Source organism: Vombatus ursinus, unplaced genomic scaffold (assembly GCF_900497805.2).
Source record: "Vombatus ursinus unplaced genomic scaffold, bare-nosed wombat genome assembly UNPS02014810.1, whole genome shotgun sequence".
NCBI classification, from domain to species: domain Eukaryota; kingdom Metazoa; phylum Chordata; class Mammalia; order Diprotodontia; family Vombatidae; genus Vombatus; species Vombatus ursinus.
The window spans coordinates 15,740,282-15,756,723 of record NW_020954588.1 but is presented as its reverse complement, the minus strand read 5'-3'; the positions used below and the strand labels follow the sequence as shown (position 1 = coordinate 15,756,723).

Genomic DNA, 16,442 nt, shown 5'->3' with positions numbered 1-16,442 from the left:
TTAACCCTGTTTGCCTCAGTTTCTTCATTTGTCAAACAAGCTGGAGAAGGAAATGGTAAACCACTGCAGTGTCTCTGCCAAGAAAACCCCAAATGGAGTTGGACACACTGAAAAATGACTGAACAACAATACAAAACTGGAATTAATGACCTCCTCTACTACCAAGCACACACACCACATTCCTGCACTAACACCTATATTTCAGTCAAGGAATAGTCTTGTGAGGTCTCTAGAACGATCAGCGATCCAAGTCACAAGTGACTGCAGTAAAACGGCCCACTTTCCCATGACTGCCCACCACAGAGATGCCTCTGTCCACCGTTTCTTACACATACAAAACACGCTCCCTTTTATTCCTACCCTAAGGATGTCTCAACACCAGGAGGGGTAACAGTTGTTCGACTGTTAAGATTTAGGTTTCTCTTCACTTGTACCACATTGTGCAATAATAATCTTAATCACTAGAGAGTGCTTGGAGGGTTTTCAAAGAACTTTGTTTACAATAATCTTTGGAGGTAAGCAGTATATGCACCCCTATGCTGATTTCATAGGTGAAGGAGTGGTGGCTCTGCCCATGATGCCAGCTAGTAACTGTGGAAGAGGGAGATGAATTCAGAACTCCCGGCTCCAGGTCCTTCCATCCACTCAATTCTGCTGCTTCTGCAAATCCAGCTCTAGTCCAAATAAAACTTAGAAAGAAAATGCTGAATGCTGAAAAATCTCAGAATGGGGTCAGAGTAACAGGAGCCATTAAAGAGCTATTTATAGAAGGTAAAACTTGGGAGGATTTAATTAACTCCTTCCCGGATGACTAGTGTTATCTGGTACTAAGTCTCTTTAAGCATGTGAAAAAAGATGTACTTGATCGTTAAATTATAGCTGAGATTTCCATAAATATAAAGCAGGAACAGACTTGCACTCATTTCTTGTAGGACATAGAACATCGGTGCATTATCATGGTCTAAGCATTTGATTATTTGAGAATTTTCTGCATTATAAAAGATTATGGAATTTCTTTTCATAATGAAATCTGAGGTATTTAAAATTATTCAACTTAGGAAAAAGATTGACAGGTGATCTTATAGGAATGCACCCACTATGTAAAGCCCTGTACTGTGGCCTGGTGGCCTGAGACAGTTACTGCAAGGTGGTCTAACTTGGAATTGGTGTGCACCTTCGAGCTTGGGAAGATTTGATTCAACCACCACACATTCAGCAAAGTCTCCTCTCATGAGGGCTCCTTCCAAAATGCCAGGCCCATTAAAAAGTTAAGGAGGAGGCTTGAGTTTTCAGCCTCTTTAAATACTTTTACAGGTTAACAAAATATGACCGAGGGGAAAAAGAAATCTACCAAGTCGACTCCATTAATTCAATCACCATTCACTAAACATATTCTACGTACAAGGCACTGGTGCTGGAGATGAAAAAACAAAAAAGGACAGTCCCTCCTCTCCAGAAAATTAGTAGGAAAAACAAGATACAATCATCAAAAAAATGGAGTACACTTCAGAATGGGAGAAGCACAGGAGAGCTCACTCTGCAAAGTAGGAAAGACTAACTGGGGAGAGAGCTCTACAAGCTTCACTCTGGAAGAGTCATCACGGGAGACTTCAAACAAGCGGATGCCATTTGCTATTTAAATACCTTCTATGTACAAGACAACAAATGAGGATACAGGCACCTGTCAGACTTCCTCCCCTTCAGGACTTGCTACGATTCTCCAAGATACCTCCAAGAAAGTAGGGCTGTGTGACACTTCCGCTTTTCCCCGAAGGTAAGGGAATGATCACAACAAAGACGGGGTGACTGCGCAGCAACTCCTGAGGTAGAGCCTTTGCTTTCTTAGACATGACAGAAACCCCAGAAATAATCATATGCTTTGAAGTCTTCCTGCTCTTTACAAGAAGTCCCATAAATCAAACCCTTCCCAGGAAGTTCAGAAGGCCAGTTAAGTCACTGAGAAGAGATCCCAGCTGCTGGGTAACAGAGACACGGAGGCTCTTTCCAAAGCTACTTCCTGGCACTTCTCTTCTTAGTTGAGGTATTCATGCCTCTCACTCCTCAGTAATGTCACTGTTTATTACTGCAGTGGACAACAGTATCCCTAGTTAGCCACTATTATTGAGGCTGGGTGCTTATGCAAATAAAAAATATTTTAAACTAAGTAGAAAAAGGCTCAGTAGGGGCAGCTAGGTGGTGCAGTAGATAGAGCACTAGCCCTGGAGTCAGGAGGACCTGAGTATAAATCCAGCCTCAGACCAAACACTTGACACTTACTAGCTTTGTGACCTTGGGCAAGTCATTTAACCCCAATTGCCTAAAAAAAACAACAACAACAACAACAAAACCAACAAAAGAAAAAGGCTCAGAAAAAAAAAAATCACAGACTCTAAAAATTGGAAGGGATCCAGTCCAAATCATACAGGAGAAGGACTTCCATTCGGACATACCCGACAAGTGGTCATCTACGCACTGCCTCCATGAGAAGCCATCCCTCCTCTAAGGCAGCTCACCCCAACTGCTCCCACGCAGCTTCTAGTTCTGCCTTTTGGGGCCAAATCGATTCAAGTCAAGTCAATAAGCATTTAGGAAGCACACAAATCTCTCAACTTACCAACTTGGAGCTAGTTATGGGCTTGTTTCTTAAGGCTGGGGGTCTGTAAGCTTTGGCAACCTTAGACTCCACCTCTGGCACTTCACTTGCGACTGCGTGGTAAGTTACTGCTTTTGCTGGAAATACTCCATCCAAAAATGGCTGCCAAGACACTTGCCATATTTCTGCATTTGATGGGACATCATATTTGTGTAGAATTGAGCCTGTGTAATGCCAAATCTTGTATCCATTACTAACACGTAACCTTGGAGCACACGTAGCAGTTACGATATGCTCTCCATCTGGGCACCAGGCAAAGTACGTTGAATCTGAAGCCACTGGTTTGGAAATAAGTTTGTAGTTTTTAACGTCCCACACTTCCATCTGTCCCCGGAGATTTCCAAACCCAGCAAGTACTAATATATGTCCATGCGGGCTGTAGTAGGCTGCATTCCGAGGACCAGTTCCAAAATCAAACACAGGATCACATTTCAAATTGAAAATTGTAGCTTTGGCTGGCATAAAACCATAAACGGCACAAAACTCAGTGGAACTGGAATTCCATACTACATCATATATGGGACCACTTTTTGCTAGAAGAAGAATATAAACACCATGTTATTACTATAAAGAAAACCCATTGATTAAAAAATCCAAAAGAACAAGTCCAAGAACATGTCAGCTGGTAAAGCTACTTGATTGAATATACCAAAAGAATAGTTTTCAGAGAAAAAAGTGTTAGACTTCAAGTCTACAATTGCTGGTGGCCACTGTCAGCAACGAGAGGCCATACAGCGTAGTGAGTGAGCCTGAGAATCAGAAGATCTGGGCTCCAGTCAGTCCTACCTCTGACACATACTGGGCACAGATGGATCTGCACTGGCAGAAGGATTTCCCAGCACCGACGAAATCACAGGCCCAGAAAATACACACACCCACACTCCCCTCCCCGCCCCAATTCCTCTAACGGGCTAATTGACCTTAATGTGCCTCAAGCTCTAGTAATGTGGTCTGCGGTAGCTGGTATACAAAGTTACCCTGCTGTTCATATGAATAATTTGAAATAGGTGACAGAATGATAAAATTGCTTTTTGGCTAAATTTAAAATACTTACCATCAGATTCTGTTTAAGTCTACAGAGGGGAAAGTATACCAAAATAACATAATCTAATTGCCTACTATAATGTTTTGAGGATCAAGTGAGAAAATGTAGGTAAAGTACTTTATAAACCTTAAATCCCTATTATAGTTGCTATTATTATTACTAATCATGAATGATGGCAGTGCATTTCAAAGGCTGGCTGTCAGGCTAGTCCTCTGCTCATCCAGACCCCCACCCATGAAGAAACTGCCACTAGGCTCTGAAGGGTAAAGTCCATTGGACAAGCAAGGGAACCCCAATGGCCCTGACCCAAATCCTATCCTGATCTCCCCTTCCCAATGATGCCCACTAAGGATCCCTGGGCCTCACCACCTGCCCTATAGCTGAACTCTCCTGCATGCTATCTCTCCCAATCAGAATGTGAGCTCTTGGAGAGCAGGGAGTATCTGTTTTCTATTTATATCCTCAAAATCTGGCACAGTGCTCAACATATTGCAAACACTTAAAATGTGCATTTCCATTTTATTCTAGTCTCAGTAGTTTAACCTGCCTTTATAACAAACTACAATGAGCAAATCCTTTTCAAAATAATTCTTTTATTTAGCAGCAAAATAATAATCACTTAAAAGTTCCAGATCCCCTAGCAAAGAGTTGGGATAGCTTGGTTCAAAATTTCTGATGCCATAAACAATACTTGGGCACTACTTCACATTTTTTAAATGAAAAGAATATTAAGAGTTCTGTTTATTTCTCCAAAACTTTAAGGATGCATGATTTCATGAGTGTGGGTACTCCCTCACTGAAACAGATGGCAACCATCTATAAACAACTTGGTCATCTGCCTCTGAAACCACCTGAGGCCAAAACCTGTAAGCCAACCTGTGATAAGCCACAATTCCAAGCTTAGCTAGGCTGGCCTTCTTCAAACAGAAGCTTTACTTTGGTAACATAAGCATATGCAACTGCAGATCACTGGAGACCATCTTAAAACACTGAAAATATTTAATTTCCCATTACTAGGTCAAGAGCCAGTAGATGGCATTGTACCAAAGGGTAGAATGAAGTACTTACGTAACTGCACCACGGCACTTTCTCCATTGGTTGCAATGTAGTGTAGGGTTTGCTCTCCGTAATAAGAAGCGCCTGTCTTGTCAACATCTGTACTAGCAATTACTAACACAGCAGTGGCTATAAAATTAAGAAGTTTAAATTACTTTAAAAATGCAAACCAATCCAAAGCAATTAGCAAAACTCTAACTGTATTCACACAGACCATATCTGATTTTGCATTAGGAAAGCACAGGTTATTAACAAAAGGAAATTGACAAATTTGATAAACTGATAATATGCTGCTTGATAAATAAAAAGGGATGAAGCATGTTGATATACCTTTTTTATTCCACAGCATTGTCACCTTGTCAGCCTTAAAGAAGCTTTTGTTAGCCAGTGCGGCATGAGGTCCACTAAAACTGGGGTACTGGTACAGCCTTACAAATGATGGGGCTCCCTTGCTGCCAGGAACGTAGACGGCCACCTGAGTCAACAAAGGACCAAGCCATTACTTTGCAGACTCTAAACTTACAACAGACAGACCAGTAGCCATTGGAAAGTTGTTTGTTAATAAACAGAGTAGGCACCTTGCATGGTTGGGGTCCTGGTGATAACACAAAATCACTAATTTTTTGTAAATGGAGTTTGTTTGCAATTGTACCTGAAAAATCACAATTGGGATCAGGTTAATAACAAGAGACAAAATGAACTCCTCAAACTCTCATTTTCTAATAAAACAATACTGCCTTACAAATACTAATGTTGCTTAAATAAAATCTCTTTACTTCACTCTTCTAACACTAATTCTTTACCAAGAACTGAACATGTCACAAGGACTGATACTTATAGACTTTTCCAGACTTTAATTGCAAATTGGCATAATAATAGCTTGCCCACTATTACGTAAAGTCAAACACTTTGTCTGAGAGGAAACAGAAATAAAACTGCCCACCGTCCATCACTAATTTAACTGAAGTGCAAAGATAAGCATTTTACCAATACCCAGGCACAAAGAGAGGGCTGGAGAATGCTTGGCCTCAGTGCCTACACAAGAGCCTTATTTGTGCATCTGAAATGCCAAAGTGAATCAGAAGGAAAGGGAAGTAGGGATAGAGATGTCTAAAAGTAGTAAGAAGGCATGCACAAGATTACACATCTGCCAGTCATTTTTGCTGTGTGTATCATAAATTGCTAATCCCTATGCTATTTCAATAGACCTCAAATTCTGTTGTTACATTTCATCAGCAGTTCTCAAAAGGTAGGCTTTCAAACTGCTAAATTAAAAATTCTAATAAAATAATTTCTATAAAGAGAGTAACATGGTGAAATTTATTTATGTTAAGGACAGCTTTAGAGATCCGGTAACAGAAAACAATTTTAGTGTGTTATGCATTGCTAAATATTTAATCTTTCCATACTGAAGTTGTTGTTTTCAAAGAAGTGAACTTCATTGTTAACATTTCTGGCACAAATGCTTTCATCATCTGCCCAAGATGGACACCTAAATTTAAAAGAAAGAATAAAAGTCAAAACCAATAAGACTATGAAAAATGCAACATTCAAATGACATCCTTTAATATTCATCAAATGAAAAAATATAGACATAACGACAAAAGCTATTTACTATTAATGGCTACACGGTAGACATTATGGTACGATTCGATTCCGTTACTGTAACAGAAAGTATGCTACTCAACAGCTAAATGACGATTCCCATAACCCAAGTTCCCAAAGATTTACCTTTTGGCAACACGTCAATTATTTTGAAAGTCAATATCATAAGATACCATAATTTTAACATGATTTTAAAAGAATATAACATTTGTACATTCCTTTGTAAATAATTAAGACTTTTTTTTTTTTTTACCAGTTCTGCATCTTCTTCTGGATGAAAGATTTTAAACATTTTCCAGTTTTCACATCATAAAGTTGTAGATTAGGTACTCCTGATGTGCCATCTTTAGAAGCTGGAATAAAAACACATTTTCAAAGGAATGATCTCCAGTTATAAGAGTTATGAGCCTCCCTCGACTCATTACCTCAGTCCCAAAATGAACTTATAAAAAGAGGTTTACTTTGATTAATACTGTTCAGGTGAATTCAAAAGGTTGATCTAGAGCAATTAAATTTTTCCTCTAATCTCATAGCTCTTACTTAACCCTAGATTTAACTGCCCACTACTAGTTACTAACAGATCCTCCCCTGTGGGTGTGATAAATCTTCCTGAGTCAGTGCCTTATGTTTTCATACTTTGATAAGGATATTATAAAAATGTCTGGTTTAATAGGTTTAACTCATCTCTTCATTATGAAAGCTTGATTTTATAACCATGGAAAAATGAGTTTGCTTTCCCTTGATTACAGCTGGTTTAAAATTTTCCTTCCCTCTTTTTCAAAACTTTGACGGATCAGTGACCACACTAGTATGGACACTACTCCAACTAGTACAAATTGCAACCCCTTCACAGCTTTTCATCTGCGCAATTTCTTAATCTATGTTCTCCCATAAATCCTGCACACAAATTCCTGCCCCACATTTTCCTGATTATGTCTTATTGTCTCATGCAACAGCTTACTTGTACACCCAGCACATCTATCTCCATTACCTTCGGACAACTTTGATTCTTAGAAAATTGTGGTGCCTAGGCAGCTATGGGGCACAATGGATACAGCAGTGGACTTGGGAGTCAACGAGACTTGAATTCAAATTCTGCCTCAGATGCTCCCTAGGTTTCTGGCCCTGGGCAAGTCAATGAATCTCTTCAGTTTGAATTTCCTCAACTATAAAGTGGATGTAATACAGCACCTCTCCCCCAGGGTGGGAGTGAGGATCATATAAAATAACACATGTCAACACATACCTTATGATTCAGTGGTTCAAAGCCACAGAACTTCACTGGTGGTTACTGGCTAGACTGGCATTTAAGAGATGGGTTGTAAGGTCAGGGGACAGCGTCTGCCTTCCTCAGATGTTCCAATTTTCCTTTCACCTGTTTCCCCACATATTTGATTTCCTAGTTGTACCAGCTTCAGGATATTTTTATTCTCGTAATAAAAACTGGCCAGCACCACATCATGTTGAAGTGAACTGGTATTTCTCCATAAGATTTCTGTTATCAGTCCCTAATACTTTATTTATTTAACTAAAACAAAATCACTGCACGTTCACATTGTGCATTAGCATCACTGAACCTCTATAAATGTGACTGAATACTTCACCCGGTCTCTCTAGGACTCCTGCCTGGGTTGAGCCTTTACGTATTACATCTACTGAATTTCCTCTGAGGCATTATATGTATTCTACTATAATACACAAAGTCTTCATTGTTCTAAGGTTTTAGATAATTCAATAGCATACAAGCCTCAAGTTTTTAGAAACACAATTTAACTGATCTTGTTATCAGAATGTTTTTTGTTTTTTACAAATAGCCAAATACTCACTTGTGTAAGGCTGCCATATTACTAGGACAGTATTTTTTGGTGAAAATTCAAGGCAAACTGCTTTTGGAAGATCGAAGGAATGCAGCAACTCATTGTCAGCAACATTCACAAGATTTACCCTGGTAGCAAAAGAAATCATTTTTAGAGTCATTATACCACTTTAGAATAGCCAATACTACCAAAAAAAAAAAAAAAAACCAACATGATATATTTCACAGGCAGATAAGTGCAAAAAGTTCATTACAACAAAAACTAATTTTTGTAATTTTGCTAACAAGTTATAATCTAAAAAATGTGTAGTTAAGATTTTAATCCAAAAAAATGTCCATATAACCAGAATTCCAGCTAAGAAGAATAAGTATATAACTGTTTGGCACCAGCAAGGGTCCAGCCTGAAAGGGAGGTAGGGTGTGGAAACCTAAGCCAAGGAAGAAAAGATGAAATGATAGAAGGGGAGGACAGATGGGAAAGAGCCACAAGAGAGGCACAGCAGCAAAGGGGACAGGGCGTGGCAATCCCCACTGGGACCTGGGCAGCACAGAACAGCTCATCTGCATTCCTGTTTAAGCATGCATGGTGAGCATTTTGCATGTCATTTATTTATGCATAACTTTCCTGTTCTGGCTCCTGTTCACAGAAGAAAAAGAAAACAGACAAGAATATTTGAGTCCTTAGGGCAGCTAGGGGGCACCACAATGCACTGGGTCTAGAGTCAGGAAGACCCGAGTTCAAATCCAGCCTCAGACACTCATGAGCTGTGTGCCCTGGGAAATCACCTAACATCTCTAAGTCCATCAATCAGGCACTAAACATGAATTAAGTACCTACTACGTGCCAGGCACTGTGATAAGTGCTGAAGGCATCAAGAAGCCAAAGGTAGTTCTTGTCCTCGAGGATTCTGAGGACTGCCTCAAAATCTAATGGGGGAGAGAACCCACAAACAAAAATGTAAAGACAAGCTATATACAGGATAAACAGGAAATAACGCTGGGGAAAGCTTCCTGTAGGAGGTGGGATTTTAGTTGGAACTTTGAGGAAGTCAGAGAGGAGGGACAGTGTTCCAGGCACAGGGGACAGTCAGAGAAAATGCCCAGAGCCAAAAGAAAGAGAATCTGATTTGTGGAAAAGCCAAGAGGCCAGGATCACTGGACTGAAGAGTGCATGTTGGGGAGTCAGGTGTAAAAAGTCTGGAAAGACAGGAGGGGGCTAGGTTATGAAGGACTTTGAATGCCAAACAGAGCATTTTGTATTTGCCCCTGGAGGTGACAGGGATCCACTGGGGTTTACAAGTAGAGGCAGTGGTGACATGACCTATACTTTAGGAAAATCACTTTGGTGGCTGAATGGAGTGGCTGGAGTTGGGAGAGACTTGAGGCAAGCAGACCCCCCCCCTCCCCAAATCCCTAGCAAACTACTGCAGGAGTCGAGGTGTTGGGGATGAGGGCTTGCACCAGGACAGAGCAGTATCAGAGCATCAAGAGATGCTGCAAAGGTAAAATCAACAGGTCTGGGCAACAGCTTGGGTACATGGGTTGAGAGGTCGTGAGGAGTCTAGTACAACTTCTAGGTTGTGAGTCCAGGGGCCGGGGAGAATGGTGTTGTCCTTCTCCCAGAGTTTGGGAAGGTAGGAGTGGGGAGAGTTCAGGGGGAATAATAATAATAATAATAATAATAATAAGCTCTGTTTTGGGCCTGTTAAGTTTGGCATGTCTACAGGATATCCAGTTCAAGATGCCTGAAAGGCAAATAGAAATGCAAGACTGGAGGTTAGCAGAGATGTTGGAGCAGGATAGGTAAATAGAGATGATAATTAAATCCATGGGAGCTGATGAGATCCCCAAGGGAAGTGATAGAGAGGGGGAAGAGATGAGGACTCAGGCCAGAAGCCTGAGGGACACTTATGGTTAGAGGGTGTGATCTGGAAGACAATCCAGCAAAGGAGACTCAGAAGGAACGGTCAGAGAGATAGGAGGAGAACCAAGGAAGAGCGGTGTCCTGAAAACCCAGACAGAAGAGAATATCAAGGAGGAGAGGACGACTAACAGTGTCAAAGACTGCAGAGAAGTGGAGAATAAGGACTGAGAAAAGGTCACTGGACTTGGCAACAAAGATCAGTGATAACTCTGGAGAGAGCAGCTTTGATGGAATGAGGAAGTTAGAAGCCAGACTGCAGTGGGTTAAGACGAGAGAGGACAGGAGAGAAAGTGGAAACATCTGTTACAGATGGGCTTTTCAAGGAATTTAGCCATGAAAAGCAGTAAAGAAATAGGAGGATAATTAGCAGGATTGGATGGATCAAGTGAGGGGTTTTTTTTCAGGGTGGGGAAGAAATAGGCATAGGGAAGGAGATACAGAGAGAGATGGAAGATAAGTGACAGTGGAGATGACAGAGAAACAGGGAGCCCCTGTTTACTGAGCAGAGGAGTGACATGGTCAGATTTGCACTTAAGGAAAATCATTTTGGCAGCTGTGTGGAAGATGGATCAGAGTGGGGAGGGACTTGGGGTCGAGACACTAATTAGATCATTTTAACAGTATAGGTGGGAGGTGGCCAAGGGCTGAAATAAGGTAGAGTTTTACAGTAATGAGGAAGGGATGGCTGCAAGAGATGCTGTGGAGGTAGCAGCAGCATGATTTGGCCAAGAAGCTGGCTCAAACTCTTTTCTCTCCTCAGTCCCCCAATTCCTCTCCACTAGATACTGCTGCCTAATATTAAAGACCAAAGCCACCCCTAAAACTGAAGGACCTGGATTCCAATTCTGACTCTGCCACTTAATGTTAACCTGGGTGACCTTGGGGAAGTCTCTTAGACCTCTCTAGACCTCATTCTCCTCATATTCAAAATGGGTTGGATTAGACAACTTCTCTGATTCTTTCCAGCTCTAAATCTATGACCTTCTGATCCCTCATTTCTTCTATTAACCAGCTAATGCCCCAGGGGCCTTCTCTCCCGCATTTCTAATCTCTTCCCAATTACTCAGTCCAGACCAACAACCTAAAGATTGTGGGTGGTCCTTGAAAAATGTAAAGAATGTTTTCCTGTACATTCTTCATGGGCCACCTGAAATCCTTTGGCTGCTACAAGCAGCCACAGGCTGCAGGTTGTGCAGGCCTGATAGAAATGCTAGCTATTGTTATTACTATTGTTGTAGCAATAATAATAATGATACCATTTAATGTGACTATCTTCCCTAACCTCTATAAATGCCAACCCATCAGATATGGTGGGTCAAATTCTTCCACTTACTTCAGAATGTGTGCACACAGCATTCTCTGGGCCTGCCCCACTTTCTACCTGAACTAATCAAGCAGGCAGAGACAGGATGGGAAGCAGCTGTGACTAGGTGAGCTGAGAGAGGGGAAAAATACTGCTATCTATCTGTGAAATGCAATGTAAACTGATGGAAGTGAGCATGTGTCTGTTAAAAGGCAAGATGGTGACAAAAGTGGAGGCAGTAAAGTGTGAAGTGCGGCTAAGCTAAAAACATGCAATAAAGAACTGTCCTGGGTTCTGTGAGGGGGAAGGCAACGTGGTAATAACTCAGAAAATGAGGACTGATTTTCTTAAATGGATAAGTATTAAAGTGAATTTAGGCATAGTGTTTTTTCTAACAAAAACATTTCTGATGCCATATCAGTTTCCTAATACCATATTTTATGTAATAAGATTTCAATACTACCCTCTGACTCACTTAGAAAGTATACCTTTACAAATTACATAACTGACAAAAATAATTACATATTTAAAAATAATTTAATTTCAATCATTAGGCATAAAATTGAGGCAAATAAACAAGAAAAAGGAAATATTTTAAATTTCAGTGTGTGCATTTTTTAAAATACAAAGCAGTAACTTAATTTAAGACAATTTTTTTCTCAATTTCTTTACAGGCAAATAATTTATCAAATTAACTGCCCTCCCTCCACTATTAATTTTTGATGTTAAGATCTAAACTATTAATTTTTTTTAAAAGCACAAAAACAACTACAATGACTATAATAACTTTGGAGACTTGGGAGGAAGGCTTTATAAAAAATGGCTTCTTTCTCCCTGTGTGACTGCTCCAATTTCCTTAAAGTTTGCCAATGTTCAAAAACTACACATTATGCAAACAAGTTACATCTCATATTCACAACAAACAGAAAGGTGAAAACATTAACTACAACATGCACTTACTTTTCTCCATTACACCAAGCAAACAGGCTTCCATCCTTACTAAAGGCATAGACTTTGCAATTTTTCCCCGATTCCCTGAAGACAATGACAACACAAAATTAGTATTCAAAGGTAATAAGGATTCATCTTTTATGATAAACTGATCTTACAAAAGTTAATTCAATAGCTAATTAAATACCCAGACAATTTATTTAACTTTTGGAAAATACTGAGTTTTAGGCAGAAATTAAAAGGTCTGCATTTTAAGTACAACTCTAGAGAAAAGCATAGGACCATTAATTTATAAATGAGGAAAATGAAGACTAGAAAGGTTAAAAGACTGGCCCCAAGCCATGCAGCTAGTATATACCAGCCAGTTTAAGAGTCCAGTTCCCTAACTCTTTCCACATGGCATATCATGTGACTCTCCTTGACCAATGTAGAAATCACAATCTATATGCAACAAATGTGTGTGTTTTACCTGGGTGGGCGTTTGTGACTTCCAAAGATAAATGTAAATATTTACATTGAGTGACTTCACCCCTCTTCCATTAATACAAAATGAGGATTGACTTCATTTTGTCATTCATCATCTTAGAACGATTACTCCCAAAGTCCCTATTTATCACCTCACTTACACACAGCTTACACTTACACACAGCTATCTATCTGTGTGTGTGTGTCTGTGTGTTGCAATAGCCTTGGAATCAATCGCTTGGCCTGCCTCAGCCTCTTTCTTCTCCAGTCTATCTTCCCCTCAGCTACAAAAGCAATTTTCCTAAAGCGCAGGTCTAACCACGTCCTGAACCACAGCACTTCCCTCTGAGATGTAAACTTCCACCTTCAAGCTTGCTCTCTCTCTATCTTATATGCACAGTTTTCTGCATGTTGCTCCTTCGTTAGAATGTGAGTGCTGTGAGGTCAGAGACCCTGCTTCCACCTTTCACTGGAATATCATAAGTACTTAATAAATGCTTGTTGATTGACTGACTGCCCTTCTCCCCCCTCCAACATACATACTCCTTTACTTGCTGAGAAAATGGAGGCCCTCTTTTCTATGCAAATGACTCAGAGATCTATTTATCTAGTCTTAGGCTCTCTCCCAAGTTTCAGCATTGCATCACTAACTAATTACACCACTAATGTCCTACTGGACATCTCAAACTCAAAACGTCCAAAACTGAATCATCTCTCCCTCCAAGTCCACCCCTCTTCTGACCTTCCCCAGGTTTGCAACCCTGGAGTTATCTCCACCTTTTCACACTCCCCACTCCCCTTTCTCCTCCCCCCCCACATCCATTCCAGTTGTCAAATCGCCCCATTTCTACCTCCCCAACGTCTTTCATAACTGACCCCTTCTCTCTTCCCACAGCTACCACCTCAGCTGAGGCTTTCACCGGCTCTCGCTTGGATTACTACAACAGTCTCTTGCCTGACCGCCCCTGCCTCTCTAGCTGACCCTCCATTTGGCTACCAAAGTAATTTTGCTTAAATGCAGACCTTGCCAGTCACTCTTCTACTCAATCACCTGCAGTGGCTCCCTATTGCCTCTTCTTCGAGGCTGGCCCTCACCTACCTTTCCAGGCTTACTGACCATTACTTCCTCCTCCTGCCCTCGGTAATCCAGCCAGACAGGCCCCTCCCAGCTTGGTGTCTTTGTCTTGCTGGCCATCTTCCAGCCTGGAATTCATTCTTTCCTCTCCTATGCCTCAACAAATCCCTCTCTTCCTTCATGACATGGCTCAAGCACCACTTGACATGAAGCACTTCCTGATCCCTCCCCAAGCTACCTTGTTAATACTCTACATTTGTTCTGCACACACCTCTCGATGTACCTGTTGTCTTTCCCATTAAGAATGAAGGGATGATTTCACTCACTGTGTTTGTATTCCCAGGCCCTGGCACAGAGTAGGTGTTCAGTATGTGCTTGTTGATGAACTAATCGATGGTTAATCTGGTATGATTTCTTCTCTCTTCCTGTCTCCCAGGGATTACTGCTCCCTTCCAAGGTATTTAAAAACTTTCTATTTAACAAACCATTCTAAATTTTTTTCCTGGGGTTGATGACAAACCACAAATCTGTGGTTTCCAGAGTCAACCTTTTTTCTCCCACATTTATATGTAAACAACAATCTGGAATCTGTTCAATGCTCCAGGATTTCTCAAGGATTTCCAGAAATGATTTTACAAGTCTTTTCAATGCTCTGGAACACCATTTATCTGGGCCTGGAGACTTGCTCTCAATTAAACTAGCTGGGTACTCTCTATTTCCTCACCTATCTTGGAATCTAATCCCTTCTTAACCATGTTTGCTTTCTATTTTCCCATCTGAAGATCCTCCTCTTTGGTAGAGATGACAGAAGACTGATTTTTCATTGACTTTAGGCTTGTGCTCCAAGAAGCAGCTGGGTCTATTCCTTTCTTGATGTTCTTTCTGCTCTAAACATGGCTTTAAAAGCCCTATAATAAAATGTATTGTATTTCATGTTGCTCAATACATAATACTGTTGCATGTAAAGTATTGACTAAGAAAGCCTATGCAAGTTGGCGATTTCTCTGCAGCTTACATCTTAAAAGAGCTACCAAGAGCCCTGAAAGGTCATATGACCTACTCAGGGTTACACAGCCTATTATGGGTCAGAATCAGAACTCGAATTCAGGTCTCTTCCTGATTTCTAAGCCAGCTCTGTTTCCACTGCACCACAGCTGTCTTCATTTTCTCACATGAAATACTGAATTTTAAAAATGAAAATAATAAATACACAAAATATTGCCCCCAAATTAACACTGACTTTCAGAATATAAATCATACCTTAGAAACACTGTATTTTCTGTAAAATTTGGTGGCCCATTCACCATGTAGAGCCCCTCTGATCCTCGGACTAAAAAGAAAAATAAAAGATGATTACTATATTATGTTTTCACAATTCATAGGACTGGGTCAAAGGAGGGACCTTAGCCTTCACCTAATTCAGCCAACATCAAAAAGGTTGTAACAGAACCAATACTCAAGATATGGTCTGGTGCCCTTTCACCTATGTAACCACGTCACAGCCCTTCACGGCCTCAGTTTCTTCATCTGTATAAGAATACTAGTAAGACTGTTGTGAGGATCAAATCAAGTAAGATACACAGAACTTTAACGTTCAAAAAGGTTTTTACAAACTTTAAAGTGACATAAATATTAACTATTATTAATGAAATGATAAAACATTTGACTCAATCTATCTTTATGCATTTAAAGACTTAGAAGTTAACTTACCTGTTTACACATAAGCAACGTGACACCACATTAATTACTCTAATGGATATTTCACATTAATATTCCTACCTATCAAGTTGAAAATGACAAATGACATCTGATGTTTGCACAACTCTTTCTACATGCTTTACAATGCTTTTTCCACTTTATTTTCACATACTATTTTACAGCTGTTGAAGCCAATGGACCCCTTCTCAGGATAAAGTTTTACAATGCATAAAATATGGAGGAATACAAAGGAAAATATATTGAAATAATTATAAATTTAAAAAAAAAATTTTTGAGACTTGTATGGTCTGATGCTGAATGAAGTGAGCAGAACCAGGAGAACGTTGTACAAAGTAACAGCTACTCTGTGCAATGACTAATATTGATAGATTTAACCCTTCTCAGCAATACAAGGCTCTAAGACATCTTCAAAGGCCTCATGATAGAAAATGCTATCCACATCCAAAGAAAGAACTATGCAGTTTGAATGCAGATCAAATAATACTATTTGCTATTTTCTTTCTCTTCTGTTGTGTATTGTTTCCTCTTGCTGGTGGTTCCTCCAATTGGTTCTAATTCTTACTCACAACATCACTAATGTAAAAATACGTTTAATAGGAATGTATATGTATAGCCTATATCAGATTGCACGCCGTCTTGGGGAGGGAGGTGGGGAGCGATGGTGAGAAAAATTTAAAACTCAAAAGCTTATGAAGGTGATTGCTGATAAATAAAAATAAATTTATTAAAAATTTAAAAACCCTATTCTAGCTCCTGAAACCATGAAGGTGTTCACTGAACTACAGCTAAGGGCTCAAAATCAAACATTTTTCCACTTTTCAAGTATAAAG

At 40.1% G+C, this 16,442-nt stretch overlaps 1 protein-coding gene across 1 annotated transcript in view; it reads right to left on the bottom strand.

The window, feature by feature from the left end:
- Nucleotides 1-16,442, bottom strand: part of EIF2A (eukaryotic translation initiation factor 2A) — a 31,080-nt gene that overhangs the window by 5,192 nt on the left and 9,446 nt on the right. The window contains exons 2-10 of the mRNA XM_027875995.1: nt 15,154-15,223; nt 12,363-12,437; nt 8,186-8,304; nt 6,613-6,712; nt 6,164-6,246; nt 5,333-5,406; nt 5,085-5,229; nt 4,767-4,883; nt 2,615-3,186 (exon numbers count right to left, since the gene is read on the bottom strand). Of these exons, the coding sequence (XP_027731796.1) occupies nt 2,615-3,186; nt 4,767-4,883; nt 5,085-5,229; nt 5,333-5,406; nt 6,164-6,246; nt 6,613-6,712; nt 8,186-8,304; nt 12,363-12,437; nt 15,154-15,223 (1,355 nt within the window). The remainder of the gene's footprint in view (nt 1-2,614; nt 3,187-4,766; nt 4,884-5,084; nt 5,230-5,332; nt 5,407-6,163; nt 6,247-6,612; nt 6,713-8,185; nt 8,305-12,362; nt 12,438-15,153; nt 15,224-16,442) is intronic.